Here is a 16,728-nt window from a genome sequence, read left to right as displayed (position 1 = left end):
GCTAGAGACAGGCCCCGAGATCCAGAGCTGGGGCCGAGGCCGGTCCTGGATGCAGCCTGCCCCGTACCTGCAGAGGACCCAGCTGCTGGCACGGGCAGAGCTCCCGGGGCCTGTGCGGCTGCCAGTTCCCTGAGCTCACGGGCCCTCGCACCACTGCACGGTGTCGCCACAGGTCATCAGCGGGCAGCAGCTCCCCAAGGTGGCCAGCAGCAAGGCGAGCGCCATCGTCGACCCCCTTGTGCGCGTGGAGATCCACGGTGTCCCCGCCGACCAGGGCAGGCAGGAGACCCAGTACGTCGATAACAACGGTGAGTCCGGCCCCGGGCAGGTGAGCCTGGCTCCCGCTAGGGGCAGCCCCGCTAGCAGCCTGCAGCTCCAAGCGTGCTCGGGGGGCTGAGGTCCCCAGGCCCTGACCCCATCTCCGCCTCCCCCCTCCAGGCTTTAACCCCAGCTGGGGCGAGACGCTGCAGTTCAAGGTGCACGTCCCTGAACTGGCCCTCGTGCGCTTCGTGGTGGAGGATTATGACAAGACGTCCAGGAACGACTTCGTGGGCCAGTTCACCCTGCCCTTCGCTAGCATCAAATCAGGTGAGCACCAGGCCCCGCTGCTTCTGCATGGTCCACGGCTTGCTCCACCCTCCCCTGGGGGCTCGGCCGGGGCTCTGTGTCTCTGACAGTGCCCCACGGAGAGAGGGAGGCGTTCGGAGAACAGCACGGAGTGGGCGGGCTCGGAGGGATTGAGGGAGCAGAGGACAGGGTGACCTCCAGTTAGTTTGGGATGTGGGGAGGCAAGGTCCCTGCCCAAGGAAGCGTGGGACTTGTTAGGGGCTAACTAGGAACCAAGAAGGACGTTGGGCACCGTGCTGGAGAAGGGCAGGTACAGATGCTGGAGGGGGCAGGAGACCCAGCACTGGGGGCAGTTGAAATCAGACTGGAGGCAGCCACCTGGAATAGACCCCAGTGGAGGATCTCCCACCCGGGACCGGGAGCCCACAACTCTTCTCCACTGTGGCCTGCCAGGTCCAACCCAGCTCGCTGGTGTCTCCCTGCAGGTTATCGTCACGTCCACCTCCTGTCCAAGGACGGCACGGCCATCCCACCCTCCTCGCTTTTCGTTCACATCCAAATCACGGAGCTTCCCTACCCCGAGTAGCAGCCGAGTGGGTCACACCAGCCCCCTGTACCAGCCGTTAACAGCCCTGTCCCGACAGCTGCTGGAGAGACGCCGCCCGGGCCTCCCCTGCCCGAGGCGGCTTTGCACGACCCTTGTTTATTTTTAATCTGCCTGTAGCCGTTTGGGTTGCTGCTATTTTGTTCCCGCTGGTTTGCCCAAAACTCAGCTGGGCTGGGAGGCAGGTGACTGCCCCTCGTCATGTGGCTCCAACCCGGCATCTCCCGCCCACTCTGCACTGGGGCTGCAGGCGTGATCGAGGCCGGGGTGCCAGGCGGGGTGCTTCGGGAGGGGGGTGGCGGTTTGCATGTCCCGGCCAGCAGCACCCAGGTTTATTCACTGCACGCGAGGGGGCTGAGCCCCAGCTGCGGGGCTAGAATCGGGCCAGCTCTGCTTCCCCTCGCTGGGTTAGACAGCGGCGCCTCCTGCCGCAGGAGGCCTCGCCTTGTTCTTTGGCTTGCAGTAGCACCCTCAGGGAGCTGGGCCCCTGGGCACTGCCTGGACCCACAACTACGCCTCTGCCCCAAAGAGCTTCCAAGGGGAATAAATGACAAGAGCCATGTGGAAACAACCTGGCCTTTCCAGTGCTGTGTGGGGTGGGGGGCTGAAGGAGGGGGGTGGGGGCTGTCTACAGGAAGCTCCTCCCCAGCATCATGGGCAGCCCCAGAGAAAGCACAGAGGTGCCCCCTGGACACCGTAACCAATGAGCACCGCCCGCCAGCCGGAGCCAGGAGACTCCGGTTCTCACAGGCCCCGGAAGCTGCACTGGGAGAAGCTGGTGTCTGGCTCAGCCCTTGCTGGGGCTCTCAGCCCAGCTGCAAGGCCCTTTGGCAGGTGCTCCAGGAAGAGCTGGTCTCTCTCCTTTTTCAGAGGGGGTGGGAGAGAGGCGCACTGAACGCACCTGTTTTGCACAACCTCTCTTGGGAAGCAGTGGGGCAGGGCCTGGCCGGCAGGGAATTGCACCAGCATCCAGCAGCTGGGGAAGCCCCCAGGTCCCATTTGTACAGATTCCCCATGGTGCTCAAAACTGGGGTAGGGTATGGAGCTGCACCCACACAGCTCCGTACACTCTCCCCATGCTTGCTTGGCTGGCGCTAGGCTGGCTTGGGGGAACACTCTCCTTCCTGGCCCTTGCTGCTGTCTGTCATGGCCTCCCCCCAGAACAGAGACCTATGGCCACAGCCACCCAGCCTGGGCAGAGCTCCCTCTCCTCAAGCCCCCCTGACCGGGGATGCCGTGCGTCCAGTGCTTAATTTGTAATCAAAGAGGTGCCATGGCACAAATTAAGCACTGCACACGACCAACAATATATATCATGGGAACCTACGACTCCAACAGACTAGGGTGTCCCCTGCTAGGCTCACGGCTCTAGTCTCATTCCTCCTTCCACAGCCTCCAGGACCAGTCCCAGCTGAGCATGGGAATTACAAGGCAGTCAACAAACATGGACAAGGGGGATCCAGTGGCTATAGGGTACTTTGACAAGGTCCCTCACCAAGGCTCTTAAGCAAAGTAAGCTGCCATGAGATTAGAGGGAAGATCCTCTCATGGGTCAGTAACTGGTTAACAGACAGGAAACAAAGGGTAGGAATATGGTCAGTTTCCACAGTGGAGAGAGGTAAATAGCGGGATCCCCCCTGGCGTCTGTGTTCAACGTATTCATAAATGATCTGGAAAAAGGAAGTGAGGTAGCAAAGTTTGCAGACGATAAAAACTATTCAAGATAGTTAAGTTGAAAGCAGCCTGCAAAGAGCTACGAAGGGATCTCACCAAACTGGGAACTGAGCACGAAAACGGCAGATGAAATTCAATGTTGATAAATGCAAAGCAATGCACCCTGGAAAACATAATTCCAACTATACAGACGAAACGATGGGGTCTAAATAAGCTGGTACCACTCAAGACAGAGATCTTGGAGTCATGGTGGAGAGTTCTCTGAAAACATCCACTCCAAGTGCAGCGGCCGTCAAAAAAGCAACAGCGTGTTAGCAATATCCTAATGCCACTGTACCAGTCCATGGTACCCCCACCCCTGGAACACTATGCGCCGTTCTGGTCACCCCATCTCAAAAAAGAGATAATGGGAAAAGGTCAGAGAAGGGCAACAAAAATGATAAGGGGGATGGAACAGCTTCCGTATGAGGAGAGATTAGTAAGACTGGGACTTTTCAGCTTGGAAAAGAGACGACTAAGGGGGGATATGATAGAGGTCTATAAAATCATGACTGGTGTAGAGAAAGTGAATAGGGAAGTGTTATTTACCCCTTCACATAACACATAATTTCAGCGGGTGGCCTCTGATTCAACAGGCAGCAGGTTTAAAACAACCAAGGAAGTATTTCTTCACACAATGCAGTGTCAACCGGTGGAACTCTTTGCCAGGGGATGTTGTGAAGGCCAAAAGTATAACTGGATTCAAAAAAAGAAAGAGGTAAGTTCCTGGCAGATAGGTCCATTAATGGCTATTAGCCAAGATGGTCATAGATGCAACCCCCTGCTCTGGGTGTCCTTAAGCCTCTGACAACCAGAAGCTGGGGCTGGATGACGGGGGATGGATCACACAATTGCCCTGTTCTGTTCATTCCCTCTGAAGCACCTGGCATTGGCCACTGTCAGAGACGGGATACTGGGCTAGATGGACCCTTGGTCTGACCCAATCTGGCTGTTCTTGTGTTTTGGACACACACTGGCATCTTGGCCACAAAGCAGAAGCCTAGGAACAACCGGCAGAAGCTGAATGGTTGGGACAGCACCAGACTTGGAGGCAATGCTCTAGAGAAAGCATGGGCCAAAATCCCAGGGCTGGAGACATTACACCTATCAGCAGGAGAGCCTTTAACCCCAGGAGGAGGTACACTGCAGCCCTGACAGCTCCCCCTCCAGCCCACCGTTCTGTTCTCTTCCCCTCACTCCAAGTTCTGCTCCAGGAACCCAGCATTTCCTCTTGCTCCTCTACACGTCGCTTTGATCATCTTCTTTGGGCGCGTCTCCCATCTGCTCCTTCTCTTGCCCATGACCCCTCTCTACCCATGGGCTCTCTCCGCTCCTTGGTTCCTAATGTTCAGATTACAGGGACATTTGGCGCAAGAGAGCTCACCCGGGCCAGGCAAACACCTTTTGTGGGCAAACCCCCTTCCCAAGGGCTTATCTAAAGCGTCACCGAGCCAATCTCCTCATTGATCCCAGCTGCTCGGCCCGTCATCCAGCAGGATCGGCCCAAGTCTCTCCCCAACTGCCCAGAGGTTCCCAGCTGTGCTTCGTGTGCAGCCAAGTAGCAGCAGCGAGTGTGGGGAGGGGGCCAGGCTGTGCCTCCGATGGTTCCTCGAGGGCTCTCACGCAGCCCAGCCATTACACTGCGCCGAGTTGCTCACAGCAAGTCGTTCCCATCGCAGGTCTCCAGGCCGGGCCCTTCATTCCCCGACCCCGTACCACGGCCAGGAAGGCATGTAACCCGCTGACCCCCAGGCTACTGCCATGGAGGAGACCTACGGCTCCTACTCTGGGCATACCGCCACGTCGAGCCACCAGGAGACATCTCGCTGTGGCTGGTGGCCGAGGAGCGGCTGGCCTCCACTCCCAGGGTCGTTCATCAAGGCGCCGGTTCTCTCTGGAAGGTGTCGCCTCCTAGCACGACGCTGAGTCCGGGAATGCTTCGTTCTCGTGCAGGGAGCAGGAGCTTGTTACCGGTATCTCAAAAAGCCTCCAGCCTGCGAGCTGGGGGTGAAGTCTCCCACGCCGGGACGTCTCCTCCAGGGCTTGCTCCAGCTGTGTCTAGCACCTGGTGCCCAGACACCAAACTCCCCTAGCCACAGATCTCGGATCACAGCTGGAGTCACTGGGACCCTCCGGAAGGTCAGAGGAGCTGGGCCCCGTCCAGGTGAGGCCATCTCCTCCCGAGCTGGGGCAGCAGGGGCCGTGAGATCTCCCCTGGGGTATTTACCCTGGGGTCACTGCTCAGAGGCTACGTGCACTGGGGAAAACAGACACAAGGGTCTGGCAGGCTATGGAGCTGCCCCTGGTACATGCCCGATGGTTCTCCCCATGGGGAGGGTCTTTGCACCTGTAAAGCCACCATGCGGGCTCCCAGCACCCCGACTTGGGCTGCAATGCTCCACAGACTGCAGACAGCCCAGGGATGGGGATGGTGAATCAGTTCGCCTTGGCCCCTGCAGTCCTCACTGTGCTGCGAGGGGAGATCAGCAATAGTGCAGGACTTGTGTGTTCTCGCCCCGGTCCCCTCACACTTTGCCTGTCGGGCAGAGGAGCAAGGGCACAGTGGCCAAGGAGCCTGGCCAGATGGCCATGGATTAAAGAAGTTCAACAGGAAAACTCCGTCCCAGCCTGGCACGAGCCGACCTCTAATCTAGGGGAGTAGGAGACGTCCCAGGAGGCAGGTTACCCTGATCTCCACAGGCCTGGGCAGCAGCAGTGCTGGCCGCCAGTGGAGACAGGATGGCTGGATGGCCCTGGGCTCTGATCCAGCCTGGCAGGTCCTAGACTAGCTCAGCTGGAGCAGCTGCTGCAGAGACTCCCGCTCTGTCCAGTCATGCGCCTGGCATCCTCCATGGAACACGGCCTCGCAGCATAGCCTCTCGCGGCTGGCCCTGTCATTCAGATTAGTGACCTGCATGGCATTCGCTGCAGAGGGCAGAGCTCCACATCGCTTCCCCGAGGCTCTCTCCACAGGGATGAGTGTTCATTAACATCCATCCCCAGAACTACTGGCCCTCAGACTCCAGCTAGACTAGAACCAAAGCCCGTAGCCCCGCAAGCCTGGCTGTTTGCAAATAGCAAAGCAAGAGCATGCAGCAGGGAGCCAGTGCAGAACGGATCCTCTGCATGGGCAGTAGGAAGTTATGGCTCGATGGGGGTCCCAGAAGGGGAATTCTATACAGACAGCTCAAATTCCAGGGGCTGATGGTTCCCAACCAGTAACGTACCCACCCCATTGCTGGGACTTCCAGCGGGCCCTGAGCTTCCACTGCCTCAGACAGGACAGCCGGTGCCCACGTTATGCACCTCCCATTGCCTATTGGAGGTCAGGCCCATCTGGACCTGGGGTAGCGACATTGCATCCTGCATGGGATGAGATGGGCTGCAGCTAGTCCAGCAGAAGTTAAACAGGTAACAGAGGAGCGCAGAAGTGAGGAGAGCCAGACACCCGCAGGCGCAGGCTGAGAGCACAGCAAGCTCGGGTGAGTTTAACCCTGGCCTTGCTGGAGTCTACAGGCCAAGAGAGGAGTCACCCAGAAAATATCTAGGAGTCCCCATGCCAGGAAACTGCAAACATCTCGGATTCCAAGACCACACCCCAGCCTCCCCAGCAACCAGTGCTGCCTTTCCCCGTCTCCCTCCACAGCTCTCTGCTTCACTCAGGTATCTTTCTATGGAACGTCCCTTTATATGCCATGTACAGAACATGCGGCCGCACAAACCGGGAGGAGCTTGTCGCTGCTCTGTTGCCTTGTACAATCCCTTCCTATAAAAGGGACCTAATAAAATAGAGACCGATTACAAAGCCAGAGGCTGGGCTGGGCGGTGGCTTCTTTTCATGCTTGTGTACAAATGGTAGAAGTGTAAATACTAAGATGGATGAACAAAAATAGAAAACTCAATAATAATGGGGGATTTCAACCATCCCAGTATTGACTGGGTACATCACCTCAGGACGGGCTAGGAGATAAAATCTACTAATGACGGCTTCTTGGAGCAGCTAGTCCTGGACCCCACAAGGGGAGAGGCAATTCTGGATTTAGTCCTAAGTGGAGCACAGGATCTGGTCCAAGAAGTGAATGCAGCTGAGCAGCTCGGGAGCAGCGACCATACTGTAACTAGTTAACATCCTCGGGGCGCTGGGGGGAATACAAAGAAAGGCCTGAGAAAGCATCTTCTAGAGTCTAGTTTCCAGCAAGGGGGAAGCTAGCTGATGCCCGCAGGTCAACGCTGCCGCTCTAGCAGTTTCCTCATAAGCACGTTAAGTCCCCTGCTGCCCAGAGACTGCTCCGTATGCCCTGCCGGCCAGGGCACAGCTCTCCACTCGAGAGGCTCTAGGAGCTACTAGGATAAAGCTTGCACTAAAATACTGCTTTGGCAACAAAAACCTCATCAAGGAATGAGGCCAGCCTGGTAACGCCCTATTGGGGCGAGCCAGTCCACGTGTGCCTCAGCCTTCCCACCTGGACAATGGGGAGAATATTGCTCAAACCCAGAGACCCGAGGCTAACGCGCTTTCAGATCGGCAGATAGAATCATTTCTCTCTCCAGTGAATGGGAGCAGGAGGGGTGGTGCCATCCCAGCCCTTCGCTCATTCATATTAAAATCCGCATGGTTCCAGCCCTTCACCTAATGCTCTCAAAGCGCTAAGCGATGTTGCAGTGGACCTGACAAGGGTGTGTACCTAGAGGGACCCTTCCCCTCTCCCTGCCATGCAGCTGCCCCTTGTGTGGAATGCGGCTGCTGCGTAACACTACCCAGCAGCTCAGGACAGGGAGAGAGAGGAATCGACACAGCCAAGTCGAACTGCGGAGAGGATGGGGCAGCAAGAGGAAGGTGGCCAGGCCAGAGGGGTTAACACCGAGAGCCTCGTTCAGTGGCGCACCATGGCGTTAACTCAGAGGGGGCCCTTCCATCAGCTCAGGGTCAGGAAGGAGGCCTGTCCAGAGGGAGCAGCTTGAAGGGGGAAAAGCCCCACTGTTTCCTGCATCCCCTGGAGGTTTCCCAGCCAAGCAGCGAGCAGCCTCTCTAGCCAAGAAGGGCTGAGGCAGCATGGGCTGGAGAACTGACCACAGGGCTGCAAGCAGTATTTAGGTCTGAGAGACAGGTGCTACTGAGCTCCAATCGCGGCTCTGCTACAAACTTGCTAAGTGGGCGTGGCCAAGTAACAGCCTCCCCAGCTCTCAGTTTCCCCACTTAGCTGTCTCATGGGTGTGCTGTGAAGATCCATGTCTGAAATGTGATGTGCTGTAGAGTGTGAGGTGTGATTAGGAGACCTCTCCCGGGACGGGGTTTGATTTGGGCCAGAAAGGGAAGTCGGGCTCTGCAGAGCAGAAAGATACCACGATGCACAAAATGCAGCTGCTAAACACACCCAAGCGATCAGCAGCAAATGCTGCTTCTCAAGCCTGTCGTTGGATAAAAGCCCCTTCACATTTCAGCCTCTCAAATGACAGGAACTTTAATCAAACACTCCTGGTTAATGCTGGGACAAATCAGTAACTTCAAAGCCTGCCTGGCTCTCTGCTGGGCGCGGGATCTCCTACGGGGAGAGCCACCCCGCCCCTCTGAACAGCTTAGGAACTCGGCTGACCATCTTTCCAGCCGCCCTTGGCTTTGAAATTCTCCTTCGTGGGAAACGGTTCTTCTGACTCGCCAGCGCGGTACGTTCAGATCAGAGGAGCAAGATCTGCAGCACGCGGGGTTAGGAGAGGTCGCTCATATGGCGGGTGGACACTGAGTGCTGTGGGGACACTGAGGCATCCTCAACTAACGGGCGGTGCATGCAGTAGCTGCAGAGGCTACTGTGGCTCGCAGGGGATGTAGCCCAGGCCCAGCGTCCAGGGCAGCAGCTGCATGAGTCTTCGTGACAGAAGCCGAAGGTGCAAAGAAACGGAGGCCCGTCAGAATTAGAAACGAGATCAGAGAGTCCTTTTATACAACCGCATATTTTACATCCCATATACACATTTGCCTATACACACACGTACACTTTAAACAGGGGCTGCGCTTGCAGCGAGCCAACAGGGACTTGCAGTCGCCCCGAGCGAGGCCCATGAGGATTTGGCCCTGGGCTCTCTCCAGCCCAGCCTAGCCCTGCCCCGATGGCTGGACCCCGTCCTCGGCCTCTGGCTTGGGGGGCTCCAGCTGGACGTCATGGAGGTGCAGCGTGGGGGTGCTGGCATCCTTGCCGACGCCCTGGCTGAGGTCGCCCGGGCCGCAGTCGGGGTGGTGCCGCTGAATGTGTTTGATGACCTGGAACTTCTGCTTGGCCTTGTAGCTGCAGTAGCGGCAGAAGAAGGGGTGCTCGTTGGTGTGGGTGAGGTAGTGGTGACGCAGGCCGGCCGCCCAGCGGAAGCCGCGGTAGCAGACATTGCAGACATAAGGCTTCTCCTCACTGTGCTTCTTCAGGTGGGTCTTGAGGAGGAAGCGGGTCTTGAAGGCCTTGCCACACTGCTCGCAGATGAAGGAGCGGGCATCCCGGTGCCGCGTCTCCTTGTGGATGCGCAGGGCATCGGCCCGGTTGGTGCAGTACTCGCACTCGTCACACTGGTAGGGCTTGAGGCCTGCGGGCGGGCGGGGAGACGGAGCCGCTCAGCCTGGGGCGGCAGCTTGCCCTGGCCCGGGAGAGGGGCCGGAGACAGGCTGGCTCCATGCCCAAGAAAGGAGCTCCGTCTCCAAGGCTCTTTCAACCCACGCCTGCGCTGGGGGGCTGTGGGGGGGGGCGGGCGCCAACCACTAGGGACTCTGCACATAGGCCACTCCCTCCCCATCACCAGCCCGCCCCACGCATGGGGGGAGCGAGGGCACTGGGCCCTTCTCTGCCGATGGCAGCAACAAGCCCCACACTCCTGTTCCCAGCGAGAGGCCTGGGCTTGTGTCCCCCCCACACCCCCAAGCCTCTGGCAGTCCAGGAAGTTAGGAGTCTGATGCCCCCTGCTGCCAACTGCCGGTCACTGCAAGTAGTAGTTAGAAAACTTTCAGGCTGCTCCTGGCTAAGTCTCCTGCCCCCTCCTCCAGGGAGCTGGCTGCACTGGGCCTACCCACCAGCACCCCTCAGGCAGCAGGGGAACCCCCGCGAGGAGACGTGCAGCCTGCCACTTTAGACAAGCTAAACCCATTGCTGAGCCCGCAGGTACATGCCAGGAAGGACGACAGGGCCCTGGTCAGAGCAGGCGGTTGGGCCCACTGGGGAAGCAGCGGGAGCAGCTGCAGGGGGCCCTCCCCAAGGAGGAGTCAGCGCCGGACGGAGGTGCCGTGTTCAGAGGCACTGCGGGTGCTGAGTGGGAGAAGAGCCCCACTCAGTAAGAGCCCGGCCTGGACCTGACCAGGGTCCTCAGGGCTCAGCGCCTGGCGCCGGCCCAGCTGTGGGGGCTGCTGACCCACAGCGACCTCCCTTCCCGCCCCTCCCGGCACTTGCCTGTGTGTTTGGTCATGTGATACTTCAGCTGATTCACCCATTTGCACTTGTAGCCACAGTCTGGACAAAGGTATTTCCGTTCTTCCTTATGGATTCGCATGTGGTACTGGAGAGAGAGAGCGCGGAGGTCACCGGACTCAGATGCAACCCCACTGGCCAGCCCACCCTGGTTCTACCCTGCCTTGTGTTCCGAGGTCGAGGCAGCATGGCCTAGTGGCTAGAGCACTGGACTGGGAGGCAGAAGACTTGGGTTCTATTCCCACTTCTGCCACTGGGAAGTCATGGCTCTGTGCCTCAGTTTCCCCAGCTGTACCATGCAGGTCATGGTCTTGACCTCTTTGCTGAGGCGCTGTTAGATCCCCAGCCGACAGGCCTGAGGTCAGAGCTAGGGATTATTAGCATTTGTGTTGTACGATGCCCAAGGGCTGGTTGTTTTCAGCGCCAGGCTCTCAGCTCGGAGGTCCTCTCCCCCACAGCCAGGCCTGGGCACACTGCCCAGCCTAGCTCTTTCTCGGACTTTTCCCAGTGACGGGAACTGTTTGTTAGAGTAACGCTGAGCGCCTGCACACCGTCCAAGCACCGGGCGCCCACTAACGCTGACCAGGCCTTCCTGTACCACGGGGGGTGAGGGGGAAGGGGATTCAGGATAGCCACCCCCCATTGCACAGATGGGGAGACTGAGGCCAAGAGGCAAGGCAACGTGACCAAGGCCATGAGGGGAATCCATGGCTGAGCCAGAATTAGAACTCGGGACTTCCCAACTCCCAGCACTCAGCTCAGTCCTCTAGGCCATGCGGCCTCCTTAAGCACGTGGAATATCATCTCCCCCGCCCTCCCCAGCCTGACCTGGGGAACTACCCGTCTCACACAGGGCCATCCCCACTCTGTACGCTGTTACGAGCTGGCCATGGGCTGGCCCTTACGTGGGGACACGATATTTCCTGCAGTCCAGACACGCCAGCCCCTGCTCGGATCTCACTGACTGCCTGAGCACGGGGAAGCGTGTGTCTCGTGAGCAGCTCATGTCTGGGCAGTCTAATTCCTCCCACTGATGGGGCAAGGAAGGGCCTGACACTGGCCCAAGGGACTGTCCCAGCTAGGAGCTGGGCAGCCACAGGCTGGGTGTTGCCCCAGGGGACACTCCCCACTACCCTGTCCTCGGGAGTGGGCGGCATCAGGCCAGGTGCTGCCCCAGGAGAAGGTCCCCGCTCCCGGCACCTGCAGGAGCTGGGCAGCAGTGGGCTGGGCGCTGCCCCAGGGGAAGTCCCCCACACCTGCAGGAGCCGGGCAGCAGCAGGCTGGACTCTCACCTTTAGGCGCGAGGGGTCAGCACAGGCGTACTTGCACAGATGACACTTGTACGGCTTCTCTCCGGTGTGGATCCTGATGTGCCACGTGATCTTCTGCTTGTTCTTGGTGGTGTAGTCGCAGTCGGAGCACTTGTAGACACGGGTGCCCCCGTGGCCCTTCACATGGTGGTCGAAGACCAGCTGGTGGTGGCAGGCGAAGTCGCAGAAGGGGCACTTGAGCGGCCTGTCCTGCGCCGTGGCGGGCTCGTGGCTCTCCACGTAGTGGCGCACCAGCTGCTGCCGCTCCTTGGCGGCGAAGCTGCAGTGGTCGCAGCGGTGGCTGAAGTGCACCGTCTTGTGCTCCTCCAGCGCCTCCCGGCTGGCGAAGGTCTCCTTGCAGGCGCCGCACTCCAGGTGCGGGTGCTGCTTCTGGGCGTGGCACTTGAGCGTGGCCTCGCTGTGGCACACGAAGCTGCAGAGCGGGCAGCGGTGGCAGACCTTCTCCTCGTGCCGGCGCAGCACGTGCTGCTTAAGGGCCGTCTCGGAGCTGAAGCGGGCCTCGCAGCGCGCGCACGAGAACTTCAGCTCCCCACGGTGGCAGCTGTTCACGTGGCGGGTGATGTCGTTCTGCAGGTAGCCGCTGTAGTCGCACAGGAGGCAGAAGTGCGTGGGCTTCTTCTCATGGACCCGCAGCTTGTGGATGCGCAGCTTGGAGTTGGTGCCGAAGGTCTGGCTGCAGACGCTGCAGGCGATTCGGCCCACCCCGGTGTGCAGCGACTTGTGGGCCTCCAGCCGGTAGCGCCGCGTGGTGCTGAAGTCGCAGTAGAGGCACTTGTGGGGCTTCAGCCCCTCGTGCTTGATGCGGACGTGCTGGCGGAGGCAGCGGGCCTGCTTGCAGGTGAACTCACACTGCCGGCACTGCAGCTGCGGCCGCTTGCTGCAGTACGTGCGGTGAAGGGTGCGGTGCAGCCGCAGGGCAGTGGCCCCCTTGGAGGTGAAGGGGCAGGTGGGGCAGCGGAACTCATCCAGCTTGACACAGCCTCGCTTCTTGTGCGTCTTCATGGCCCGCTCCTGGTGGCAGGTGAAGGGGCAGGTGGGGCAGGAGAAGCGCCGCCTCTTGCACCGGGCAGCTTTCCTGGCAGCCGTCACGCCCACGGCCTTGCTGGGCTGGCCCTTCCCTTTGCCAGCTGGGCTGGTCTCTCGGTGCCCATCCCGAGCCGCTCCTGCCTCCAGGGGCCTGGCGGGTGCGCTGCCTTCCTCTCCCGGAGGCCGGGAGGACTCCAGCTTGACGTGCTTTTCCAAGTGGTGGCTTCTCAGGGCCCGCCTGGACCGGAAGGCGCCTGAGCACAGGGAGCACCGGAACTGCTCCAGGCTCCGGCACCCGTCCTGCACGTGGGAGCTGATGGTGGAGACCCTGGAGCAGACGAAAGAGCAGGAGTTGCAGTGGAGCTTCCCCTGCTCCAGCCGGTATTTCTCAGGCAGGGACGGGCACTTGGCTTCCTCCACTTGGCCGTGATCTTCTGGCACAGGCAGTTCTGCCACTGTGCTCTCAGCTGCACCCTCAAGTGCCTTGCTGGGGGCTGGGCTGCCCGCCGACGGCACCTCGGGGAAGGGCCTGCTCGAGGATGCTTTCACGGGCACCCGATCTAGCTCCCAGGGGGGCTCGGGAATGCTGCTCACTTCCCCTTCCTCCGAGCCTCCCGGGCCATGCTCCGTGCCTGCGCTGCCAGGCTGCTCCTGAACGGCTGGCTTTAGAGGCTTGTTCTTTCTCAGGATCACGGGGCACTTCTTGAGGAGGTGGGTGTTGAGCCCCCGCTGCTGCTTAAAGCTGGCGCCGCAATCCCGGCACACCAGTGGGGTCTTCCGGCTCTGGCAGCCGGCTTTGACATGCAGGGCCATGGACTTCTCCTTCCGTGTGATGTATGAGCACTTCTCACACTTGAAGATCTGGCTCTCCGACTGAACCACCAGCATCTGCACCCTCCCTTCTAAGACCAGCGTTTCCGCTTGCTCCTTGTCCTGCTTCCGGAGAGCTTTCAGCACCGACTCCGACTGCGGCCCCACCTTGGCCTCGGTGCACGGGGAGGCTGGGTCTTCGGGGGCAGAAAAACGGCTCTGCTCAGCTGGCTTTATGATGCTAAACCAGGGCTCTTGCATACTGGCCTCTCTAGTCTCCGGCACGACGTTGGGGTCGGGGCACTGCCCATCACAGCAATCCTCGGGCCCCCGCTGAGGGTCCTTTTCATGGCTCTCTTCTGCACTCGCGGTACAGGCCATGCCACCAGCACTGCCCTCCAGCCTCTCCTGCCCTTGGACCTCCGGCTCTTCCTCAAAGTCAGGGACATCTTCAAGCCCGTTGTCATTCTCCTCCAGGACCAGCGTGTCCCGCGAGCTCAGAACATCATAGGCTGGGTCCTTGCAGCTCAGGGTGTCTGCATTCTCTGGCTGGGCTGCCGGAGGCTCGCTGGCCCCGAGCCCCAGCACAGGGTCTGCCGAGACGTCCAGCGTCTCCAAGTGCAACGTGCAGCTTTCAACAGCGTCGCCGGCATCATTCAGCATCCCCGAGTCCTCCGCCATTGCGGAAGCGGCCTGCACGTGGGAATCTTCCAGGGGGCCCACCTCGGTGGAAGGAGCCCTCTCTTCCTCTGCCAGTCCTCGCGCCATCTCAGCGCTGCCTCCCAGCTGCCCAGTGACGTGGCCAAAGAGGGGCACAACAAAAGCCTGCTGAGAAGCCTCTTGCTGGGGTTCCAAGGCAGAGGGTTTGCTTTTCTGCCAGAGCTCCTTCCCAGACAGGGAGGAGTTGGAGTCGGACCTGAGAGCCACGCTGATGTCATAGTTCAGCAGCACGTCCGCCGAGCTGATCTCCAGCTCCTTGCTGGCGTAGTTCTCCAGCCAGTCCTTGTCTCCAGGCACGTAGCCGTGGGCCTTGCGCTTGTGGAAGAAGAGGCTGGTGTTGCTGAAGGTGCAGTAGGAGCAGAGGGCGCAGCGGAACTCCTTCTGCTTGGTGTGCTTGCAGTTCTCGTGGTTGAGGAGGGCCTGCTTGTACTGGGTCTGGTAGCTGCAGTACCGGCACTGGAAGACGGGCACCTGGTAGTTCTGCGAGTGCTTCACCTGCACGTGCTTCTGCAGCTCGTACTTGCGCTTGCAGGCGAAGCCGCACACCTCGCAGATCAGGCTCTTGCCCTGGTGGCGCAGTTTGTGGCTGCTCAGCTGGTCTGCCCGGTGGCAGCGGTACGAACACTGGTTGCACTGATACCTGCCAGAGACAACAGACACGTCAGACGGCCTGAGCAGCGGGACGCGACTGCCAGAGAGAGGCTGGGGAGAGCACCCGCTCCAGCGCAGCGCACCGGGGTTCACTTCAGGGTCAACCCACCTCCCCAGAAGGTGACAACAAGCGAAGGGGCATTTATTACGCTCTGGAGCCATCTCCTTGGGAGCGTGGGCCCTTGGCACCTCTCAGGATCAGGCCCTTTGTGCTGCCCTTCACGTCAATCCAGCCTGGGGATTCCCAGTTCCTTGGCACAGCCTCAGGGATTCCCCCCACTCCTGGTGGTCTCTGCTTCACCCTCACCAGTCTGGAGGCTTTGTAGTGGGATCACCAAACCATTTGGGCAAGGACTGTACTCTCTGCAGGGCCTATTACCATTGTCCTTCAGCTGGCCACAGGAACAGCTGCTACGCCATGCGATGCATGCAGCCAGCAGCTGAGCCTTCTGTGACGCTGGCTCCTACCAAGGTCCCCATGTCTCAACTGAACACTGATAAATCCAGGGCTGGGACCAGTCTGGCTCCCCTGTGCGTTAGTGCTGGTAAGAGAGGCACTAGGGTTATAAGAATAGGTATAGTGTTTAGACGTTATTGAATTCTTGTGGGTGGCTGCCAGCGTTAATCTGTTATAACAGCTCTATGCTGTGTTGCAAGGTAATATCGGAGCGGTTATATTGTGAGCCTCTGTAAATCACCAGCCAGGAGAGAGACATTAACTAGTATGAACTGCTGGTCTCCAACAGAAGGTGTTTGTCCTTCCTAACAGGAAAGGCCCTTCGACACATTGCAGGAAATTAAAGAGGACAAAAGACGTTTGTTGTTCCGCTCTCCTGTGTGTGAAGATGAGTCATGCAAGAGGATTCCTCTCATCAGCTGAGTTTGCAGCTCAGATCACATGACAGGAGGGGGATAAAAACCCCAAACAAAAGGAACTAGGGATCTCTATGCTACTTGGATTCAGGGGTGCAAGGTTTTTAGGTATAAGCAAGAGATTTCCAGCTGCTTAGCCTGGGTGAGCCCTAAAGGATATATAGGGCTTGCTCATTATAGAAACTTCTATTACTTTTTGAAACTTAAGATTGTTCTTCATTTATGCATGTATGTTCACCTGCTTTAACTTTGTAAAAAATTCTCTAATCTCTTTGTCCTATATAATAAATCTGTACATAGTTTACTACAAGCATTATCTTTGGTGTGAGATCTAAGATGCAATTGACCTGGGAGTGTCACGGAGTCCCCGGGCGATGCTCTGGAACTGCTCCCTACGAAGCCAGGCAGGACTCTTGGGAAGTCTCCTCTCTGGGAGCAGACTGTCTGCAGGACACACAGCTCACACAACTTCCACCTTCCTGGGACTGACCTCGGAGCATTCAGCATCCTCTGCCCCTCCATGCGCGTCCCACAGCGAGTCCGCTCAGGCGAGCTCCTGGGGAAGCCAGAGGGTCCTGCCCCCAAACTTCCCAGTCAGACGTGACTCTCAGCCAGCCAGTAAAACAGAAGGTTTATCAGACGACAGGAACACGGTCTAAAACAGAGCTTGTAGGTGCAGAGAACAGGACCGCTCAGCCGGGTCCATTTTGGGGGGCAGTGAGCCAGACAACCACGTCTGCACTTCACTCCATGTCCCCAGCAAGCCCCAAACTGACTCCCCCCTCCGGGCTTTGTCCCTTTCCCGGGCCAGGAGGTCACCGGATTCCTTTGTTCTCCAACACTTTAGCTCTCGCCTTGCAGGGGGGAAGGGCCCTGGCCATCAGTTGCCAGGAAACAGGGTGTCGGCCATTCTCTGTGTCCAGATCCCTGCACACACCTGCCCTCCTGGGCTCTGCAACGATCATACAGAACTGCATAGGAGAAACTGAGGCAC

General features: G+C 59.1%; 2 protein-coding genes across 6 annotated transcripts in view; one reads left to right on the top strand and one right to left on the bottom strand.

Moving 5' to 3' along the window:
• PLCD4 (phospholipase C delta 4) overlaps positions 1-1,753 on the top strand; it is a 29,430-nt gene extending 27,677 nt beyond the window's left edge. The window contains exons 14-16 of the mRNA XM_073304924.1: positions 173-308; positions 439-588; positions 1,053-1,753. Of these exons, the coding sequence (XP_073161025.1) occupies positions 173-308; positions 439-588; positions 1,053-1,153 (387 nt within the window). The 3' untranslated portion in view covers positions 1,154-1,753. The remainder of the gene's footprint in view (positions 1-172; positions 309-438; positions 589-1,052) is intronic.
• Positions 1,754-8,794: 7,041 nt separating this feature from the next.
• ZNF142 (zinc finger protein 142) overlaps positions 8,795-16,728 on the bottom strand; it is a 23,242-nt gene continuing 15,308 nt past the window's right edge. For all 5 annotated transcript variants that reach the window (XM_073304907.1, XM_073304908.1, XM_073304909.1 and 2 more), the window contains 3 exons: positions 11,616-14,850; positions 10,306-10,411; positions 8,795-9,451 (listed from right to left, as the gene is read on the bottom strand). In XM_073304907.1, coding sequence (XP_073161008.1) covers positions 8,976-9,451; positions 10,306-10,411; positions 11,616-14,850 — 3,817 coding nt within the window. In that variant the 3' untranslated portion in view covers positions 8,795-8,975. The remainder of the gene's footprint in view (positions 9,452-10,305; positions 10,412-11,615; positions 14,851-16,728) is intronic.

Source organism: Lepidochelys kempii, chromosome 11 (assembly GCF_965140265.1).
Source record: "Lepidochelys kempii isolate rLepKem1 chromosome 11, rLepKem1.hap2, whole genome shotgun sequence".
NCBI lineage: Eukaryota > Metazoa > Chordata > Testudines > Cheloniidae > Lepidochelys > Lepidochelys kempii.
Note: the sequence above shows the minus strand (reverse complement) of the source record. Positions and strands in the feature narration are given on the sequence as shown.